Source organism: Amblyomma americanum, chromosome 1 (genome assembly GCF_052857255.1).
Source record: "Amblyomma americanum isolate KBUSLIRL-KWMA chromosome 1, ASM5285725v1, whole genome shotgun sequence".
In the NCBI taxonomy this organism is placed as follows: Eukaryota; Metazoa; Arthropoda; class Arachnida; order Ixodida; family Ixodidae; genus Amblyomma; species Amblyomma americanum.
In genome coordinates, this window is record NC_135497.1 from 528,057,205 (window position 1) to 528,079,609 (window position 22,405).

Here is a 22,405-nt window from a genome sequence, read left to right on the forward strand (position 1 = left end):
TGTGCATTCGGAACGGGTCTACGTACACAGGGGGCTTCGGAAGGGATGCCCATTGTCTCCCCTCCTCTACCTCCTGTATGTGTCTGGACTGGAAAAGGCACTCCTGCAGGCAAACCTGGGATTCGGCCTTAAGTACAGCACCACAGGAATTGACAACTCCAGCCGACTTCCGGGTCTTGCCTTTGCTGATGATTTGGTAATTATGGGAGAAAACACAGAGGATGTGCAAGAAATGCTAGACATTTGTGCCGCGGAGCCTTGGCCTCAAATTCAACCAGCGAAAATGCAGGGTTGTTCAGCTGGCAGGCGAGGCGACTGATCAGCTATCGCTGATGTTGAATGAAGAGACCCTGACAGTCGACAGGTCGTATAAATACCTGGGCATAAATTTGTGTGCTGAGACTGACATGTTCAGATTTCACGAGGCCAAGGTCCGTCAGTCTGCACTTCGAGCGCAATGCATCCTCCGACGTCGGTGCCTGTGGGGGTGCCACCAGTACACCATGGTCCGCGACCTCTGGAAGCTCGCGCACGTGCCAGGACTCGCATTCGCCAACGCGGTGGTCTGCCTCCCATCAGCCACCAGAAATTGGTTAGAGCGCAGACAAACAGAGGTCGGCCGCACTGCAGTCGGATGTCATGGACGGGTGGTCAATGCAGCCATTCAAGGCGACCTGGGATGGTCTAGTTTTGAGGCAAGGGAGGCATGCAGCAAGCTGGAGTACCGCGGTCGACTGCAGTTCATGAGCCCTCAACCGATGGGCAAGGCAGGTCTTTGAATACCTCGCTGCGACATGCCTACGCACTACATGGGTGAAGCGCCTCCACAAGATAGAAGGCAAGTATGGACTTTTCCAGACACCCATAAGTGCCGAATCGGCAACGGCATGGAAACAGGAGGCAAGGAGACAGGTCCAGGAAGAAGAGAATCGCCAATGGCTGCAGGCGCTCGCGGAAAAACCGACACTTGCTGTGTACCGCGAGTGCAAAAACAGCATCGGACCCGAAAAGATTTTTGACAACGGCCTGGGTAGCGCATTGCTGTTTGAGGCCCGTGCCGGAGCGCTGCGAACACAGCTGTACCGCCGTCGCTTCGATGCAACACCAGAAGCACAGGCTGCAATATGCCGAGCGTGTGGCGACGCGGAGGAGACCATCGAGCACCTGGTGATGTCGTGCCAGAGACTCCATCCGATGCCGACAGAGGGCACCACATTCCCACAGGCGCTCGGGTTTCACGGTCGTGCAGTGGACGACGAAGGAGACAGCTCCAAGGTCAAGAGCGAGGGGGTGCTGCGAACCAAGCGTCGACTAACACTTTGGTGGAGCACTGTGTCTAAAAGCGCGAAACCGCAGAGTCGGAAGTGAACGAGGTCGATGAGCGAACCCCGCACCTCCTGACTTTGGCCTTTGCTTGTTTTTTTGTGTTTTTTTCTTCTTTTTCCTTTTTTTTGTGCGGTTTGTCTTTCTTTCTCTCCTTGTGCGCATCCATCTTCTTGGTTTTTTTGGTCCGGGTGCCCAACCTAGTGGTGCCCACCCGTTACAAAAGGCGAGGCCTCAAGTATCTATATATCTATCTATCTATATTGGACAACGGGGTTTTATCAGGATGAATGCCTTCTCACTGAAGTACTGGATCAATACGTAGTGTCCATTATATTGGACAAATGCTCCACATATGGAGCATTTGTCTAGAAAAACACCAGGCCGTTTCTGGTGTTTACACCAAACCGGATTTTCAGACACGGGTTCTGGTGTGACTGTGTCTAGTGTTCCGACCAGACCAGTTTTTCAGACACGGGTTCTATGTGGCGCAGTGTGGTGTGTTTTAGTGTGTTCCTGTTTGGTGTTCTGCGCTGTGACCAGGTCATCTTATACCGGCTCTGGTGTCTTTTGGTTTGATGTTTACTGGTGTGGTCGGTGTACCATTCGATTTGGTGTGGTTGGTGTACCGTACAAGGTCTTTATAGAGATGCTGTGAGTTTGGACATACTATGTTGAGCAAAATAATGAGATCCCTGTGAGCGCACGCCAAATGGTGTAAAACTGCAAGCACTCCTGATGTCGAGACAGGTGCACTAACATCCAACAATCTCGCAGTGCCGGTCTTGACGGTAAGATCATTTTATAAGTGGCACCTACACGCAGTTAGGCATAGTTTGGCACACACTCGCAGCATCATAATTTTCCACGATTGTACGCTGGAGCATGCACATAACCACATCATTTGTGTTCTAGCCGAAGATGAAGAACAAGCATGTATAGAAAGAAAAAATGCTCACATTTGCTCAAAAGCATCCTTAGCTTTATTGGTAGACAAAATTGGCAGTACAGTCAAGCTAGAGGCTCCTTGAATCGTAGCATGCATCTTTTCTGACAAAGTAGAAAATCTTGCATTTCCCTGACAGCAGCTTGACTATAGCTGTGTAGCCCAATACCTGAAGAACAACCGAACAAAATCATAAATTTGTGTGAATTACACTATACTAATCACTGCACAAAGGCAACTAGCAAATGCTGCCATTAAATTTAGCTCAGTGGTGCAAACATGTACTACACATTCAATACAACTCGCAATGCCTCTGCAGTAAACGAAGTGAGTCTTCCTGCTTTATAGTAAATTAATGCTACTCACAAAAAGCACCCCAATTGCATTAAGCTGTTTGAAATCAGTTGCTGGATGAGCTAATATTTCATAGTTTCATTCGCACAGTGCGACAATGCATACACGGAAAGACGCCAAAAAACGCTTTGTGGTGCCTCCCCCTTGCCCTTGTTCGTCATCATGCTGTGTGAATGAAAGTGTGAAATATTGTGTTGTGTTTTTTTTGCATACATAGCAAATTGTGCATATTTACACCACAGCTGGGTATGCCCGCTACTGAATTCCTACCAAATTTTTAGAATTGCATCTGATATTGAGCATGACAGGCCTTCTAACACAAAATCAAGCTTTCTGAAACAATGAACAGCACTCTAGCCTCTCGGGTAATTTCATTCATTACCAGACTAAGAGATTCTAACACTTCGTAACCTAGAGAAATAAATTACCATCGAAATTCTACTCCTGCAGAAAACAAAAAATTAAGAGGAATTAAGGAATTAGAGAAATGATTAGAAGATGCCCGTAAAGATGGGCACAAAAATGAGATAAGCTGTAGTTCCAGCAAAAACAAAAGATTTGATGCGAGTGCAATTCAGGGTGACCAAATCCATGTATTGAGACTTTTTATGCCCACAGGGTGCAGAACAGTAAAGCACTGGCTGGCTGCATCTATTTAGAAGACCATTCCTCTTCATTTCTTCCTATTTTGGCAGAACAGCATAAAAAGCAGACCGTTGAAATTTATTTTAAGCTCAATGCCACATACAAAACGACAAGGCTGGAATGTTAACGATTCGAAAGGAAACCTTGCCCCCGCTCAATTTCAATGAAAATTAAACAAGATGCTCTGAACCCTGGCACTGGTGAAAACGCAACAGATGCGCAAAAAAAGCTGCCAGATTATTTTCTTGCTGATTGTGTTGAAACCAAAGCTGCCTGAGCACACATGACTTTTGTTTAGGTATTATCTTGCAATATACATCTTGAGCATCTGGTGCAGTTCTTTGCACAGTACCTGCAGACATTTGCACACATACAAAACCCACAGTAGATTCTGGGTACTGTGCACTATCCACTATGGTGCCTAGCACTCCCTGTCTTCCAGTGAGATGCACTTCTTATGGTGCACCCGCACATTAGGGTTCTAGTTACAAAAAAAAATGTCCGAGTTGATTCCGAGTTAATTGAATGACATCGTCAAACATAACTGCGCTTTTAGACTGACGTGGGAGAACACAGGGACGACACAAACACTGGTGCACAAACTGTCAACTGAGGTTTATTGCGGCGTGCGCACATATAAGCTTAACATGTCAAAACATAAAAACACATTTGAACCAGCCACTTTGCTATCATATAATCAAGCATCAGGAAGACTGTCCCTAACAGATCAGTTTATGTTTGGTATCTCTTGTCCAAGAATTGTTTTTCCTGTTTGGTAAGCAAACCTGAAGGGTCAGTGACACACGTCCCTTCTTTTGCTGATTCCAAGCATTAGGCTTCCCACAGTTCCCTGGTTGACTTATCTCTGGATTTCAGCAGAACTGTAGTCTGTTGGAAGTGGGGTTTGCAGTTGTTCATTATGGGTAATTTCACTGATCATGCACTGCCACATTGCACTTAGAGCCTAGGCCTTTAAGCTTTTATCCTCACATGAGCTAATTGCACCCATCAATTAACCTTCTCTAAATGAACTTTCACATGAACACTATATCTACAATTATTTGGTCACATCTTATATGTTTGTCATTATGCTTTGTTTGCTGCTTTTATATTACAAACCACTAACAAACCTGAGTCGTAATTCTCACATCCACTGATGAAGTGAGTATATGCCTCTGAGATAAAGCCAGCTAAAGCTGGCAATTACCTCTCAGTGCATCGATTTTCACTTCAGTCAATGCCTTGCGGAGAGAATTGTGAAACATCACTCCAGCGCAGGAAAGCACACGAACGAAGAGAATAGACACCATGGTCACCAGACACATTTTTGTGCACTGAATTGATGTCTCATAATTCTGCCCAGAACCAATTATCTTAGCCCTCTACGCTTAGCCTTACGGAGAACCTTTTCTTTGCCTTCCACTGTCACCTCCTGGGCACTTGCTATTGGAACTGCATTGTGCAACTGCTTCTGTTGACCAGATGATGGTAGTGGCAGTCCTCTTGTGAAATACTGCATCCTTTGGGATACCCTTCATGGTGCCATAAATTGCTTTCTCTACCTTGAATTCAGACACGCCTACAGGAAAAAAGAACACACATATAAAAATTCTTAGCCATATTCGCAGCTACAAATATGATATTAATTGTATTCGTACACTTCACAATGGCAGTATGCATTAACACCTGTTGAAGCAAGAAAGTAAGAAATCATTTCGTTTATTACCAATGCAAAACATACACCTTGGTGTTGATGCCATGCAATAGCGGTGAGTTCTGATAGCAGTGTGAAGTACAAAAGGCAACTACATGCTATCCCTTTAAGAATTTGCAACTTTAACTGCACAGTTATTGAAAAACAATTGACTTCATCCTTGAAAATCACAGATTAGTATATGTAGCAACAAATACTGAAATTAAAATTGTAGGAGCACTGCCAGTGTTTATATTTATTTATTTATTTATTTTCAGTACTGCAGGCCCCTTTACGGGGCCCTAGCAGGGGGGCATACACAACAGTTACAATGAGGCAAGAACTACATCACACAACACAAGGAAATTTCAAAATGCGGCAAGAACACATGCAAAGATAAATCTGGTAGAACAGTGGTTCATTTGCCTACCTGAGGACAAACTATGTACAATCGGCTCCAGACAAGGTTACCATATGAAGTGATCAAACACGGCTAACAGTGAACAACATGCACGTAGAAGCGAAAAAAAAAAACCTTGGCGCTCAAGACAAGATACGTATATGTTGGAAACAATAATAATACTGAAGGATAGCGGACAATTGAACCCAGGAAAACAAACTATGACTACGCAAGGGGTGATGCACTGATTAAGACGACAAGAAAGAACGGATGTGAAACGGATTATCAATACCCAGAGGCCCATGTGCATCACTGAGAGCGTTACTCTGCGGCAATACCGGCCTCGAGCCTTGTAGCGAACGTTGTTAAGGTCGGCGCATGAGTAATCGAGGCATCCAGTTTGTTCCATTCTCGGATGGCTACAGGAAAAAATGAATGTTTAAGTGCATCTGTGCGATAGGAATAATCAGTTAGAGTGAGCGCATGTTTGTGTCGTGTCGGTCGAGTCTGGGACGGGCAAATATATTTTGACACATTGATGTTATAATCGTTATGCAACAGTTGGTACAAAAATTTTAAACGCGCGTGCTTTGCTCTCATTGATAGCGTCGGGAGTCCTGAAATAGCTGCAAGGTTCGATGGGGAGTCAGTACGCTTATATTTGTTATGGATGAACCGTAGTGCCTTTCTTTGTATTTTTTCTAGTTTTGCTATGTTAGTGGTTGTTTGCGGAAACCAAACAGTGTGAGCGTACTCTAAAATAGGTCTTATGAAAGTTTTGTATGCTAGGAGTTTAGTAGATGCTGGTGCGAGTCGGATGCATCTTCTCAAAAAAAACAGTTTTCGTAAGGCTGCCGATGTTACATTAGCGATGTGTACGTCCCATCTAAAGTCAGCGGTTAGTGTAACACCAAGATACTTATGCTGGGAGACTTTCATGAGTGGCGTACCGTGAATGCTGTAAGGGAAAGATGAGGATACTTTTTTCCTGGTTACTGTCATGCACACTGATTTTTTAGAATTGACGGTCATCTGCCATCTATCACACCAATCCACCACAGCGTCAAGTGACTGGGAAAGCGCAATGTGGTCTTCCGGACTTTCTATTTTCCTGTAGATGATGCAGTCGTCTGCAAATAGCTTAATGTTACATTTAATCTGAGTGGTTATATCGTTAATATAGATAAGGAAGAGAAGTGGGCCAAGAACGGAGCCTTGCGGAACTCCCGAAGTGACCGCGGTTATTTTAGAAGGCATATTTTGAAAGATTACAAATTGAGAACGGTTAGATAGAAACTCTTTGATCCAACCCAGAACTTCCCCCCGCCCGATCATGCACTGCAGCTTTGCGATTAGTTTGTTATGGCACACGCAATCAAACGCTTTGGAAAAATCTAGTAGTAATATATCAGTTTGACTGCAGGTATCGATGCTGAGGGCCAAGTCATGAACGACTTCGATTAACTGAGTGATAGTCGACAGCCCTCGGCGGAAACCATGCTGGTCAGGTGATATCAACTTATTATGCTCTAGAAAATCTGTTAGATGTTTTGAGATTATGTGTTCGAAAACTTTACATGCTGTGCTAGTCAGTGAAATGGGCCTGAAGTTTGATGCACTACTGATATCTCCTCCTTTATGGATCGGAATGATTTTCGCCAGCTTCCAGTCATCCGGTAGTTTTGACACAGCAAGTGATTTGCGGAATATTATGCCGAGATATTTGCTGCACCATTCGGCGTATCTTTTCAAAAATGCATTGGGTATGTTATCAGGCCCGCTGGCTTTCTTCGTATCGATGTTCAAGAGAAGATTGAAAATTCCGTCATCAGTTATGTTTATTTCTCTGATATCTGAAGTTCGGGTGGTTGCCATCTGGGGAATAACGCCATTATTGGTGGTAAATACGGACTGAAAAAAGTCATTAAAGTAATTAGCCTTCGCACTGTTTTCCACTGGTGTCTGTTCGTGTCCTGCTGTGTTTCTATTGCGGAAGTGGTTCCAGAACCTGTGTGGGCTATAAGTAAGGAAGTCAGGCAGCGTAACACTAAAGTAGTATTCCTTTGATTTCATCATTTTATCCTTGAAGATTTCAACTGCACTGGCTAATTTTTGTGTTCTGTCGGGGTTAGTACCTTTGGACTTAATAGAGCGACGCAGCCTTTTCACTTTGCGTTTTGCATGAATGACCTCTCGCGTGATCCACGGGTTCTTTGTTTTAACGTGCTTGTTTTTTGAGGGGACATATCTGCATATACAGAAAAAAATGATTTCCTTGAACTGGAGCCAGAGGGAGTTTACATCTGAGCTTGCTTCAGATGCTGCTTCGGCAAACATCTGAAACTCGTGTGCAAGATGTGTTGTTATACTAGCGTCGTCGGCTCTATTAAAATTACTTACTGTCGATTGGGAGGAGCGGGTTGTTATTAGAATATTGAGTGGTAACTCGCAGACTGGTATACTGTGATCAGAAATTCCGTCGATTATGTCAAGCTTAGTCTGGTGTGTTGGGAAGTTCTCGCTTACTAGTATTAGATCGAGAATGCTTTTTGCTGTGCCTAGTATGCGAGTTGGACGGGAGACTGTTTGATATAGATTAAAATTCAGCATTAAATCAATGAGTGCATCTGAGGCCGGATCAGTATGGTGCAAGGTACCCCAGTCAATATCCGGAAGGTTAAAATCGCCCATGATGATTATTCTAGAGTTCCGTACGTGCACTTGCATATAATCGTGTACAGCACTCAAGCAATCATGTCCGGAAGAGGGGCTCCGATAAACACATCCCACGACAATGCTGGCGCCATCACATAGAATCTTGCAAAACACTGCCTCTGCTCCCGGGATGTCCGGCAGAGGGATAAAGGAAAAGTGGTTCTTTATCAATAACGCAACGCCACCACCCCTGGAAAGCCTATCTTTACGCATCACTGAGTAGTTCGGAGGGAAGATTTCTTGACTACCAATATCACTCGAGAGCCACGTTTCTGTGACAGCCACAATATCTGGATCTTGGTCAATGAGGACAATTTCGAGTTGCTCTACTTTATTCACTACACTTCTGGCATTTATGTTCAATAATTTTATTTTTTTGAATGTGCTCTTCGACGCGTCATTCGGGGGCTGGAGACGTTGTCGTTTTGGCTTTCTGGGGTAGTTGCTTTGTCGTTTTTTTTCCCAAACGGCACTTTCACTGCGTTTTCACTGTCCCAGACAAATGCTTGACCATTAATGTACAATTTATTAAAGGAAAGGGACACTTTGTCGCCATTGTCCCGGTTAGGCTTCGCGCTGTCCCACAACTTTTTCCGAATATCTCTAATTTTCCGCGAGAAATCTTCGCCAATGGACAGATCGGAATTTTTAAGCTTGAAGCCTCGTTTCAGTATTGATTCTTTCTCTCTGTAGTCTAAAAGCTTCATAATAACAGGTCTAATTTTGTTTCCAGCAGGCTGCCCCAAACGGTGGATACGCTCGATGGCCACTGCGTCGAGATCTAGTTTATCCTGGACAATATCTTTATTTACCCTTTCTCTGAGTGTTTCCTTGGTCTCTTCCTCACTCTCCGATAGGCCATAGACAATTAAATTACATCTTCTGCTTCGGTTGTCCAAGTCGTCTATTCTTTCCTCTAACCTTTCTATGACTTCGCTCATCTGAGCGACCTGCTCCTGGCAGGAAGTGACCTGTTTCTCTAGTCTAGCAAGAGCATCGAGTTTATTGTCTATGTCCGCCAGCCGCTTCTCCTTTATTTCTTTTATGTCAGAGGCAATTTCTTGAAGCTGCGTAAGTATCTGAGCTGTGTCCGGTCCAGGATTGGCTTCGATATCACCCCCCAACAATAGCAGTTTGCGCAAGCTTACAGTAACATCAAACAACAGCCGCGGGCACGGCAGCACCAACAAGAATGGGTTGTTAGAGCGAATACAAACGCCGTAGCGTTTTCTCACCTGCACAAGAAGCAAGAAAGGATTGTCGGTGAACCGCATCCTGGTAGCGCTGCCGTGCCCAGTGGCCGCCGCGCACGTGGGGTGGCAATATATAGCCCAGTCTGGTGGTGTCGCCACTTGTCCCAGATGCATGTAGTGGTCTGCGCATGTGGTCGCTGATTGTAGAATCCATCGGTGATCCCATGTGGGCGCGTGTAGCTGGTCTGGTGGGCGTACGTCGGCAGTGTCTGATCCGTGAGTCATTCTTGAAGGCAGCTGCATGCTTCTGTCACCGGCATGATCTAGCAGGGCCAAGAAAAGCTGCACAAGAAGCAAGAAAGGATTGTCGGTGAACCGCATCCTGGTAGCGCTGCCGTGCCCAGTGGCCGCCGCGCGCGTGGGGTGGCAATATATAGCCCAGTCTGGTGGTGTCGCCACTTGTCCCAGATGCATGTAGTGGTCTGCGCATGTGGTCGCTGATTGTAGAATCCATCGGTGATCCCATGTGGGCGCGTGTAGCTGGTCTGGTGGGCGTACGTCGGCAGTGTCTGATCCGTGAGTCATTCTTGAAGGCAGCTGCATGCTTCTGTCACCGGCATGATCTAGCAGGGCCAAGAAAAGCTGCACAAGAAGCAAGAAAGGATTGTCGGTGAACCGCATCCTGGTAGCGCTGCCGTGCCCACGCAGCAACTGCTAAGAGCAATTATCTAATTACAGTTCTTCCCCATGCCCTTGTCAAGCAAGGCACTGCTGCCGGTAGACCTGCAGTAAAGCTAATATGTCCTCAACATGCTGCTTAGCAAATTTCTTGTAGTCAAAATTGAACAAAATACTACTTAATATTTTTTAGCTAAAAGTGCATGAGCTATTCATATAGTCCAAGGCAAAAAACTTAGTGCCTCAAAACAGTTTTCAATGAGGAGCCCACACACGCTGTACTCGCCACTGTTTCCTTTTACAAAGCAATGCAGGAGTGCATGGCCTATGGTGTTCATGCTAAGAAATACAAAATATAAAATAGAAACAAAACTGAAGTGCAAAGAAAAATGAGAGAAGTTCCGCCATTACACCTTATGTAACACTAGAGAGTACATGTTCATAAAGAAGTAGTAAAATGGTCATTTTGAAATTTTGCACAATCATCAAATTGTCACGACCAAAGTCAGTATGCCTTTTCTTCACACAAAAGGTTTCCAAAGGCTCCGGCACACTTTAGTTTCTTTTTAGTACAGTGCCTCTAAGTGACAGAAATTGGTTAAGGACCACAAAATAGTAATAAGTGTGCATTGTGATTTTCAATTCCATGCCGCATTACTTCTTAACGCAACCTCCCATCTGACCTACATGATTTCCTGCAGCAGCAGAAATCCGGTGTCAAATTCCATGAAGGCACAATGAAAGTGCAGTTCAGCGAGTTTGACTAGGCAAAAACATGATTTGAGCCCAATAGCTTAGGGAAATTTACAAGTGGTTCGTAACATTATGCTTGTAAGAAGACGACTTCAGGTGTCAATGCTCATCAAAATTGCCTTCTGATCTCAGCTTTGGTGTGCTCATAAAGTGAGGGTAAGGTGCTCAGTTATAATGACCAATTGTCATGGCTGGTACCTTGAGCTACCCTACTTCAATGATGAGGGCTGTGACAAACTATCCTCCAAAATCTGACATCTGGCATAAAGGCTGAAAAGCAAAGGCAAATAAAAGGCCACTGAGACCTGAAATTATTCCCTACTTTCACAGTTATGCACATCTTAAAGAAAGCTGACAAATGGCACGAAGTTATACTGGTATTCTGGCCGCAGATGCTCACTCATTTGAGCCACAGTATCTTAACTAAAGTAACAAAAAAGACATGGCTGTTAAAGAAGGCATAATAAGCTCCCGTAAATGCTCATTAGCAGTGAGAAAAACAAATTCTAACCCCTCATAATAATACAAGTCAGCCAATGAGGCCACTATGTCAGTAACCAACTAAGAGACCATGTACAAAATATACACTGCAAATGCACAAACTCTACATGAGAGCAAAGCATGCCCTGCATTTGTGAAACAAATTTGTGTCAATGTAAGATTCTTGGCAACAGTAGGCATCCCCATTCATGGCATCTGCTAAAAAGGAAGAGGGCACCTAAATGATGCTGTGCAATTTAGAATTCAACCTTTCAGTAAACCATATTTTTTCTAGTACCACCAGCAAGTAGAAGGCAAAAATTAAAGGAAAGCTGCCAGCTGTCATGAGGCCTGCCACAAAAAAAACACTGAAGGGAAGGGATGCACAAACAGAAAAGAAGGGATGCACTACGTGATGACACAACACAAAATAACACAGAAAAACAGGGCACAACCAATCAATGAAAAGAGAACGACAGAAAGAAGGCAAGTAGTACTAAACACTGCTACCTCTGCAAATTGCGAACAGGGAAATGTGCAACACATAAAAAATTAGTTTCAAGGACTATACACAACTAATTTTGGTCACATATTTTTTTTAATGCTGCATTAGACAAGTATATTCACTGAACTTGCACAGTGTCAACACCAGGCAAGTGAACTGGCTAAAAAAACATCAAAACTCCCCAAGATAATAACTGAGATAATGTTTTATGTTGAAGATTCCCCTTTTTTCATTTAGCACTTTCAGATTTTTTGTGCACAGGCTATAATATAACAGATCCTGAAGTAGTTTGCAGTAGACGGTGCTTATTTTGCACTGAGATCTAGAGGCAGTAAAAATATTGCAACTACAGTGAGAGGCCACAGAAGAGAAGCTTACAAGGGAAGCTGTCAAGTTCAATTAATGTTTCATCTTTGAGGCGCATTCACAGCTGCACTATATAACACTGTTCATATTCTTTTGACCATGTGAAATAAGACGCCTTTGCTGGAGCAGCCTCCGAAGAGTGCCATGTGACACCGGCATTATTGCAGAAGAATGACATGGTTATCCTTCTGCTATAATTGTCTATGAGGAGTGCCATGTGAGCTGGGTACTAGAGAAAAAAGGATAAAAGCATTGTCCTCATGCCGTAATATCACCTTAAAATGCTGCCCTTTAGCCCATTACTTCATATTGCTGTTTTTTAAAGCCTGGTTGCATTGAAAAGGGCCTCTAGTGGCTTGAGAACAGGTGGGAAAGGAACTAGAGTGGGAGAGAGAGAAAGTGGCTGAGCTGGGGCTATGCCAGTGTGCTCGTTGTTGCTCTGTAGCCTTGGAGCTAAGCGGCTAGCTCTGTACTTACTCATGGTATGAGGGTGCGGGTTTCCCTTTTTCTTCCACCCTTTGTGTTGTGCTGTCAACTTTGCATTTTTTTCCATCTCTGCTTTAACAAAACGTGTTAATGATTCTTGTAAAAATCACAGCGAAATTTTAGAAATGACAGAAGAAATGTTCCAACTACCATTAACAAGAAAAAGAAAATTGGTTGCTTGCTTCGGATTCATACACTCCCTACCTTCTAGTACGGGGAGTCTCAGATTCCTCGTTAGCCTTGGTAGGGGTTCTGAGGCCTGCCGAGGCCCCCCTGAATTTAAGCACTGCTTCATACTGAGCATGAAAGTGGCACTATCTGATGGTGATTTATTGAGAAGAGACACACATCTTATTTTGAATAGGGGAATGCCAATACATGCCGTCAACGTTCTGGTCCAAAGCAGACATTGCAACACACTATCTCAACACAGAGGTGAAAAAACAGATCTTAGAAAACTCGATACATACTTGTGCTCTGCATTGTATGCTGAAAGGGGCACAGACAAGAACCGCCCCAAATCTGGACAGTCGATACATCCTCTCCGATGAAGCTCTTTTCAGACCTCTTCACTACTGAACACCAGGCACTTCACCTGCATAACATCATAATTTCCAGCTGTGTATTCTTGCACCCACAATGCCTGGCACTTCCTGGTGATCATTTGTATTGCTGGCATATCACACAACCACAAGAAAATGTTTAAACAGCTAAACTTTAAATACATAACGCCACTTGCTCACACTAGTTTATCATGATAAGCTTTGTACTACACAGGTTATTCAAAAACACTTATTTTGAAACGGCTACGAAGCGCTCCTTTTCTAGGGCTACTTCTTCATCAACATTTAGCTATGATTTTTATTCACGGCCGCCTGCAATTAAAAGAACTTTACAGCTGCAGGCAACGTTACCACTGTTACACTGGTGATCGAGCAGCCAGCTTCCTTTTGGGGTATCGCTGCGACGTGTTGCTCAATTCACTTAGTCGCTTGCATGCCTTGACGCGCCACGCCCCTCGCACCCTGAGCTTGACAGCTGGTGTAATCGGCTCGTAGAGGTGTGAATGAATGAATGAATGAATGAATGAATGAATGAATGAATGAATGAATGAATGAATGAATGAATGAATGAATGAACTTTATTTCCGACATCGTGGGGTCTCGCGGTCGGGGGGCAGCAATTAGGAGGGGGTGCCTCCCAGCCGGCTCTCAGCACCGGAGACCGCGGAGAGAGTCTTGCCGTAAGCTGTCTCCGCTTGTCGGATGATCAGTCTTTGCTGATCCGGGTCGTGGCTCTGGATCAGCTCTTCCCAGGTGGCAAGGTCTGTGATGCTTTGTGATTTAGCTCCAGTAGAATCCTGACATTCCCAAATTAAGTGATTTTGCGAAGCCCTTCTGCGGCAGTTACTGCAGAGCTCAGGCTCCCCAGTGTCTTCATCATGTAGCATGGAGTAAGGAAAGAATCTGTTGACCTGAAGTCTCCTCCAGGCCCTGCACTCCTTTGGATTGAGTGACCGATCCGGAAATGAGAGTGTTCTCCTATCCAGTCGGGGTGCTTCTGTTATTTCTTTATACGTTATGAAAGGGTCTTTATTCCCACTCAGGGGCACTTCCAGAGCAGCTCGGATGTATAGTTCTCGAGCGAGGCTGTGAGCAGCCTCATTCCCCGGAATGCCCTCATGAGCATGGAACCCATATGAGGGAGACCTCTCTGCTTGAGGGGTTCTTCTTAGTAATTTAGAGGCCTGACTAGAGACCACCCCCTTACAAAAGTTGTGAACAGCTACCTTGCTGTCAGACAAGATGATCTTGGCTTCGGTACTGACGCACGCTAGGGCAATAGCAGCCTCCTCTGCCACTAACGCATTCCGAGTGTTAATTGATGCTACACACCAGCACACACCAAACCAGTCTGGTGTGCACATCAAAACACACTAGGATGTGCACACCAGCACACACCAAACCAGTCTGGTGTAAGCAGTAGAACACACTAAAACTGTCTGGTGTTCACACCAGAAAACACCAGACCACACCAAAACACCCTGGTGTATTTTTCAATTGGATATAGCTAGCGGGGTCTCAGGAGGATATTAACACGCTTCAACGCAATAAGCCTTGTCTTGGCCCCGCCACCGCTGTGTATGATGCGGATTCTTCAATGGCAAAGGGGATGGGATGACAACGGGCCGCCCTCTTAGTACGCCGCAGCCTTCTCCACCATGTGAGAATATGCCAGCCCGCCGCAGCTTGACGAGACGAGCGACAAGTGGCCAGCTTACCAAGATCGGCTGGAGGCCTTCTTTGAAGGTAATGACATCACGGGCGAAGAGAAGAAGCGGGCCCTGTCGGTTGCAGCGGTGACGACGCACACCGTTCATTTACTTAGTGCTCGATGCGTGCCAGACAAGGGTAAAGAACTTTCCTACGCCCACGTGGTAGTCTTGTTGCAACAGCACTTTTTGCCGCAACTAAACGAAATAGCACAGTCGTACAAGTTCTTTACACGCGGCCAGTGTTTTAATTCCTCTCAAATGAACTAATCACACGCACAAACTGGACATATTTCTTATTGTGTAAATAGTTTGTATCTATCACTTCTCCGCCCAACCTCTCTTCCTGTCCCCTCACCTCTTTAATTTCATTTCTCCATTCTGCATGCTATAATTTATTTCCGCTGCCCCAGGTCAGGTTCTCCAGTATCGATGGCAGATGACGGGGCTAGCAAAAATCTTTTCCTTCCTTTTTACTATTATCTTAATAAAAAAACACTACCACCACCACCAGCTGCCAGGCGCACCTACCAAAGATTTTGCAGTCGCCATTCATCAAATAGCGGACACATGCAATTTTGGTGCAACGTTTTATCGAATGCTGCGAGATCGCATCGTTTGTGGGCTGCAAAGCGCAAGAGTGCGTCGACAGTTGCTGGCGAAGCCGCAGCTGACGAGGAGTGAAGCAGAGGAATTCGTGCTATCAGCTGAAATGGCAGAAGCGAGCGATCAGCAGATAAGGAGCCACGCCGCAGAAGGCAGCGTACATGCGATGGGAGGACATGCGTATTGCCCAAGAAACCGGCCACGGATTGTTTCGTGCAACCGCTGCGGAGCGAAAGGGCACGAACCAGAGAATTGCCGGTTCCGTTCGGTACCATGCTTCAACTGCCAACAGCGGGGCCATATCGCCCGAGCCTGTTTCCGTCGAGAGAGAGAGTTCATTGAAGGGCCTCCAGGGCTGTCCCGTCAAGTAAATACCCTATCATCTCGGGTGGAGAGCACATCTGTGGCCACGGACGTTATATTTGCGTTGGTAGCAGCGGACAGTCATGTCAGCCACGTCGGCATCACGGAACCCATTGTATGCGCATTGAATTGTGGAGGCGTTCCAGTGGGCATGCAAGTCGATACAGGGTCACCAGTGTCGGTCATCACATGGCCCACCTATGAGCAGAACAATACGGTATGGCCCAAGCTGCGTGATTCGCCATTGAAACTGACCTGTTTCCTGGGAAGGCTTCCCGTTCGGGGACAACTCAAGATTTCGTGCGGAAACCGGTCGATGGACGGATCCCTCACAGCCCTCGGTTGCTCCGGCCCCAACCTGTGCAGACGCGATCTGATCCAGGCGTTCAACATGCTGGAGGCGCCAGTAATGAACGTGAACACGACAGGTGAGCGCGAGCCTTTCGTCGGGATGGACGATGTTAACGTGCACCGGTTGGTAACAGAATTCGCTGACGTGTTCGCGCCAGGTCTAGGTTTCATCAGGGATCCGCCGGTACACTTTGAGATGCGGGACAACGTGGTACCGAAATTCTGGAAAGCCCGCGAAGTTAGTACACATTTCGTCCAAAGGTAGACGCTGAACTTCATCGCCTTTTGGCCGCGGGCATTATTGTCCCTGTGCCTCATTCTAAGTGGGCCGCATCGATGGTACCGGTAGTAAAGCGTAACGGCCACATTCGCCTCTGCGGTAATCTTAAACTCACGGTAAACAAAGTTCCCGGGTTCGAACCAGACCGCGGCGGCTGCGTTTTTATGGAGGAAAAACGCTAAGGCGCCCGTGTGCTGTGCGATGTCAGTGCACGTTAAAGATCCCCAGGTGGTCGAAATTATTCCGGAGCCCTCCACTACGGCACCTCTTCTTCCTTTCTTCTTTCACTCCCTCCTTTATCCCTTCCCTTACGGCGCGGTTCAGGTGTCCAACGATGTATGAGACAGATACTGCGCCATTTCCTTTCCCAAAAAAAACCAATTATTATTATTATTAAACAAAGCTTGTCACACTGACCAATATCCGCTGCCCCGTGTAGAAGATATCCTGGCAACGTTGAACGATGGTCAGGTTTTCAACACGATAGATTTGAGGGAGGCTTACAATCAGCTACCGTTAGACGAAGAAGCCATGCTGCTTACGACCATAAACACGCATAAGGGACTGTTTAGCACTCGCCTGCCATTTGGAGTGGCGTCCGCGCCGGCAGTGTTCCAACGCCGCATAGAGACTGTCTTGCAAAGACTTCCTGTGGTTCAGGTCTACTTCGACGACGTCATCATCGCAGAGATACACAATGACCGCACCACACTGCACGAAGTGTGCAGCGGTTTCGGGAAAATGGCATGCGATTGAATGCGGACAAGTGCAAGTTCCGTCGAGCAGAGGTGGATTCCCTGGGACATCGAATTAGGGTCCAGGGACGGCAGCCAAAGTCGGAAAACGTGGAGGCCATTCTTCTCATGTAGGTGCCGCAAAACATCGCAGAATTGAGGTCGTATCTGGGAATGGGAACATTCTACCACAAGTTTCTCTCCAATTCATCTACAGCCATGCCTCCCTGTATCAACTGCTCCTCAAGGAAGCTAAGTGGGAGCGAGGTGCCAGTCAACAAGCGTTCAGCGAGGTGAAGGACCTCCTCAAGTCCGCTGATATCCTGGCGCATTTTGACCCACTCAAGCCTCTTGTCCTGGAATGCGACGCCTCCCCGGATAGGATCGCTGCAGTGCTTTCTCACGATGTCGGGGCTGGGGTGCGTCGGCCCATAGGCTTTCGTTCTCGGGTACTGACGGAAGCCGAGCGAAATTATTCACAGCTGGAGCGCGAAGCTCTGGCTCTAGTTTTTGGGGTCTCGAAAATCTGCCAGTGCCTACTCGGTAAGCCATTCACACTGTTGACAGACCATAAGCCGCTTGTGGGACTTTTTCATCCAGATCGGGCTGTATCAGTGATGGCCGCCACCCGAATCCAGCGATGGGGCGCTTCTGCTGAGTGGATACGACTACGTCATCAACACCAGCCGGAAAAGGACAACGTGCCAGCTGATGCCCTCCGCCGACTCCCGACGTCCGCAACGTCTCAGCCAGAGACCCTGGAAGAAACCGGGGATGGCGAGCATGTGTTCCTCACGGAAAATCTCAATCACGGTGTTGGTCCGCGCAGCAACTAGCCGCTCTCACCTCGCACGATGACGGCTTAGCAAAGGTGCAAAAATGGGTGCGAGAGGGATGGACAAGAAACTTGGGGCCCAAGGACCTGCATTTGCGACCTTAGATCGACCGGAAGGCTGAGATAACGTGGAGTAATGGGCTTCTATACTGGGGCCATCGCGTAATCGTGCCTAACAGCGCAGGAGTAGGAATGTTATACCTGCTGCATGATTCCCATCAAGAAATTTGCTCAATGAAGCGGCTAGGCCGCTCCCTGCTGTGGCATTCCGGGATGGATAACGACATCGAGCACATGGTTAAGTCGTGCCCCAGTTGCGTACAGGCCGCGCCTATGCCCCCCCCCCCCCCCCCAGCACTCCCCGGTCGCATGGTCAGAAACGGGCGAGCTTGGTCCAGCCTCCATATTGACTATGCGGGGCCGATCGATGGACACATGCTACTGATCGATGTGGATTCACATAGTAAATGGATCGAAGTCGTACCCCTAAAGCACCACAACCCACGCCACCATGCATAGAAGCCCAGCGCACCTTGTTCGGCACATTCGGATTTCCCCGGACGCTGGTTTCTGATAATGCCCCACAATTTACAAATGCTGAATTTCGGGATTTATGAAGCTGAATAACGTAACACATCTCCGGACAGCACTGTATCATCCGCAGTCCAACGGGCTCGCGGAACGCACAGTGCGAACTGTTAAAAGAGTGTTTGAAGAACGTCCATGGGTCTCTGAAAACACGCTTAGCAAGGCTTCTGCATAGGTACCAAAGGACGCCGCAGGCCGGGGTCAGTACCCCAGCGAAACTCCTTATGGGCTACGAGCTCTGTCCCAGACTGGGCAACGCAGTAGCACCAAGGGCCTCTCGCTTCGCAGTCTCCAGTTGACCGCCACGTTCCTGGTGTGTTGCAGCCGGGGGAACATCTCTGGGTAAAGAACTTCGGGTGAGGTGATCCAGGGATTCCAGCCCGAATCACGTCATCGGACGGCACTCGCATGGTGAACGCCGATGGTCCATAGGGGGAGAGCATTCGTCGACACACCGACCAGATCAAACCACGTGCGGGGGAGCATGACCTGGACGACGGAGCCGGTGACATTGAGCGCAAGGATGGAACTGCCAGCCCCCAAGTAGTTGGGAAACCGGGACAGAGGCCAGGAATACGCGAGGCTGCCCCAAGCACCCCGACGCCAGCACTGCGCCATTCGCGCCGGAGGCGAAGACCACCAGACCGCTATGTACCGTAGGGTGAACGAGATGCTACACTGGAATGACGCCACGCCAGATTATGGCGTGACTCGCCCTTACGGCAACCGTTATCGCCACTGTCCTCCCCACACTCCTTCTCTAACCGTTTCGCACAACGCCTATATTAACACACTTCAAAGCAATAAAGGTTGTCTTGGTTCAGACACCCCTGTGTATGGTGCAGATTCTTTAATCTCCCTCCGGCGGAGTTGATACAACTCCCTTCTTCCGAGCGGTAGGAGGAGGTGCTGGTAAGCTTAACTGGACCCTAACATTCAAGTACGGGCAATCGAGCGGGCCAATGAGGACGCCGCCAGCCATGGGCTAGCGGCCATCTAGTATGCGTCTCCTCCAACCTGCTCTCCACGCAATAAATGTTTCACAATCTAATCCAACGGAGAACTGAGGTCGCACAGCACGCGGGCGTTTTTGTGTTTAAATGGAGGCAAAATGCACTCAAATCAGATCCCTGACAAACGCTTCAAGTTTAGGACGTTATAAATGTAAAGCGAAGTGGGTTAAGCTAGCTGGGTTCTTAGCCAGCATTGAAACGTTTAATTTAAATAGCCTAAACCAATCATGTCGCAACATAAATTGTTAATTGACTGAGATCTGTTCATGAGCATGATTACTAGCATAGACAGAGTACGGAAAACTTGTAATGCAGTCGATCATCCATCATATATATATATATATATATATATATATATATATATATATATATATATATATATATATATATATATATATATATATATATATATATATATATATATATATATATATATAATGTTGCCCAATTCAAGTTTTATGCATTACAGATACACTATTGAACAGCGTTTATATGGAGGCGAAACGCACTCAAATGCACTCAAATCAGATCCCTGACAAACGTTTCAATTCTAGGACTTTATAATTGTAAAGCAAAGTGGGCTAAGCTCGTTGGCTTCTTAGCCAGCCTTGAAACGTTTACTTTCAGTAACCTAAACCAATCATGTCGCAAGATAAACTGTTAACTGAGTGAGATCTGTTTATGAGCGTGATTACAAGCATAGAGTAAGGAAAACTTAATGCAGTCGATCAACCCTCATGTGTACATCTTTATATATATAAAGTTGCCCATTTCAAGTTTATATGCATTACAAATACACTTTTGAACAGCGAAGTAGGAAAATATAAACAAAAAGTATATAAAATTGAATAAACAATAAAATAAAACAGAATAAATAAACAAACAACTACAAACTCGAAGACCCCTCCCCCTTTCGAAGAACAGGTCCGGAGTCCCTGTTCATTAGTGTTCTAGTGTATGCTCGATAGAAGGCCTTCCGTGACTAAAAAGCGCGAGAAGCTAACTTTCTAACGCGGACAACCACCCGCGGTGGCTAAGTGGTTAGGGCGCTCGGCTACTAATCCGGAGTTCCCGGGTTCCAACCCGACCGCGGCGGCTGCGTTTCTATGGACGCAAAACGCTAAGGCACCCGTGTGGTGTGCGATGTCAGTGCACGTTAAAGATCCTCAGGTGGTCGAAATTATTCCGGAGTCCTCCATTACGGCACCTCTTCCTATATTCTTTCACTCCCTCCTTTATCCCTTCATTTACGGCGCGGTTCAGGTGTCCAACGATATAACAGACAGATACTGCGCCATCTCGTTTCCCCAAAAACCAATTATTATTATTATCTAACGTGGGCATTCACATCGCGTTCGGCTTTTTGCCCGCAGTGCTGCCGCTCCTTCAGCAGAGCGTTCATGAGCGCCGTCGACAGCGAATGCGCGTGCCACCGCCTCGTTAAATAATAATTGGTTTTGGGGGGAAAGGAAATGGCGCAGTATCTGTCTCATATATCGTTGGACACCTGAACCGCGCCGTCAAGGAAGGGATAAAGGAGGGTGTGAAAGAAGAAAGGAAGAAGAGGTGCCGTAGTGGAGGGCTCCGGAATAATTTCGACCACCTGGGGATCTTTAACGCAATAATCATAGGCCCCAAAACGAAAACGCATAAAAAAGGAAGCTTGTCGCAAGTGTAAGGCAATGGTGGTACACTTAATTGTTTCCTTAATAGGACCATATTTGGCAAAAACTTTAAAATTCACTGCGTTATTTGCGCCGAGACGGCTTTTTACGAACGCAACGCGCTCGAATACCCTACATTGAATGCATGCATTCCTGGTTTAATTGCTGGTGTAATTTTTTCCTTACTTATTTTTTAGATCTTTGCTATCGGTATACACAAGTTATTTGAAGAATCATATCTACAATAATGAACAGCACAGTTGTCATATCCACCAGTGAACTTTTATTTACGCAGCATATGCTCACTGCATGTCATAGTTAATCATTGTTCAAAAGATTCAATACACTTTCATAGTCGACTTAGTTTTAAATGTTGGTGAGACTTCCTGCGTGCTGCATCCCGGGCCTTATTTAAGCCTTTGATATAAAAGTGCATTCGCGTAAGTACATAAAATCCAATCATACTTGCTGTTAGTGTTTTTCTGTGTTCATCGCATCCGATAGCTGCCATCTCTTTGGTATGTATGACAGCCAGTATATCCATGATGCTGTCTTGGTGGAGCTTGTTAGAGCTAAAACACACTGTAAATATGTGCTCAAGGTCCGTAACAAACTTCAAAAGTTTCACGGAGGGATACAATAGGCCACCGAAGTCACAGGCACTTGTGAACTGTGCTGCATCCAAGTTCCTTCTGAAGCAGGGAGCAGAAGCTCGTTTGTGCAGTCAAGGCACTTCGACTTTAAAACGCACTTCCTTGCCACATAACCAGCCACATAATAGAAGAGTCTTGAGTCACTTTTTTGTAGGTTATAATCGTGGCTTTGTACAGGCATATCACTGATTAAAGATTCTGCTCCTGCCAGGTCTCCATTGCTGAGCAGCACATCAACCAACTGCTGTTTATGGAAACCTTCTCGTTGGTCCTGTACCGTCAAGAGGGAATTCAATACTTCACTAGCTACATCTTCACCAGGAATGCTCCTGGCCAGATTATAATAGCTCAAGCAGTTAACTGTGGTCAGGAACTGCTGAGGGGTTGGATGCGTATTGCAACCTGATGATTGCCTCACGATGCCGAACAAGTTTTCAATTTTGTCTTGGCTAAGACGAAATTTCATGATATAAGGGTATCCTACTTCGGAACTAAGATACTTCAGAAGC

At 46.2% G+C, this 22,405-nt stretch overlaps 1 protein-coding gene and 1 pseudogene across 1 annotated transcript; one reads left to right on the forward strand and one right to left on the reverse strand.

Annotated features, from left to right (window-relative positions):
- Window positions 1–5,245: 5,245 nt before the first annotated feature.
- Window positions 5,246–9,949, reverse strand: LOC144116249 (uncharacterized). The gene has a single exon (XM_077650965.1). The coding sequence runs from the start codon at window positions 9,870–9,872 to the stop codon at window positions 8,445–8,447; it is 1,428 nt and encodes a 475-aa protein (XP_077507091.1). The 5' UTR covers window positions 9,873–9,949; the 3' UTR covers window positions 5,246–8,444.
- A 4,809-nt stretch (window positions 9,950–14,758) lies between these two features.
- Window positions 14,759–19,226, forward strand: LOC144128947 (uncharacterized; annotated as a pseudogene).
- The last annotated feature ends 3,179 nt before the right edge of the window (window positions 19,227–22,405 follow it).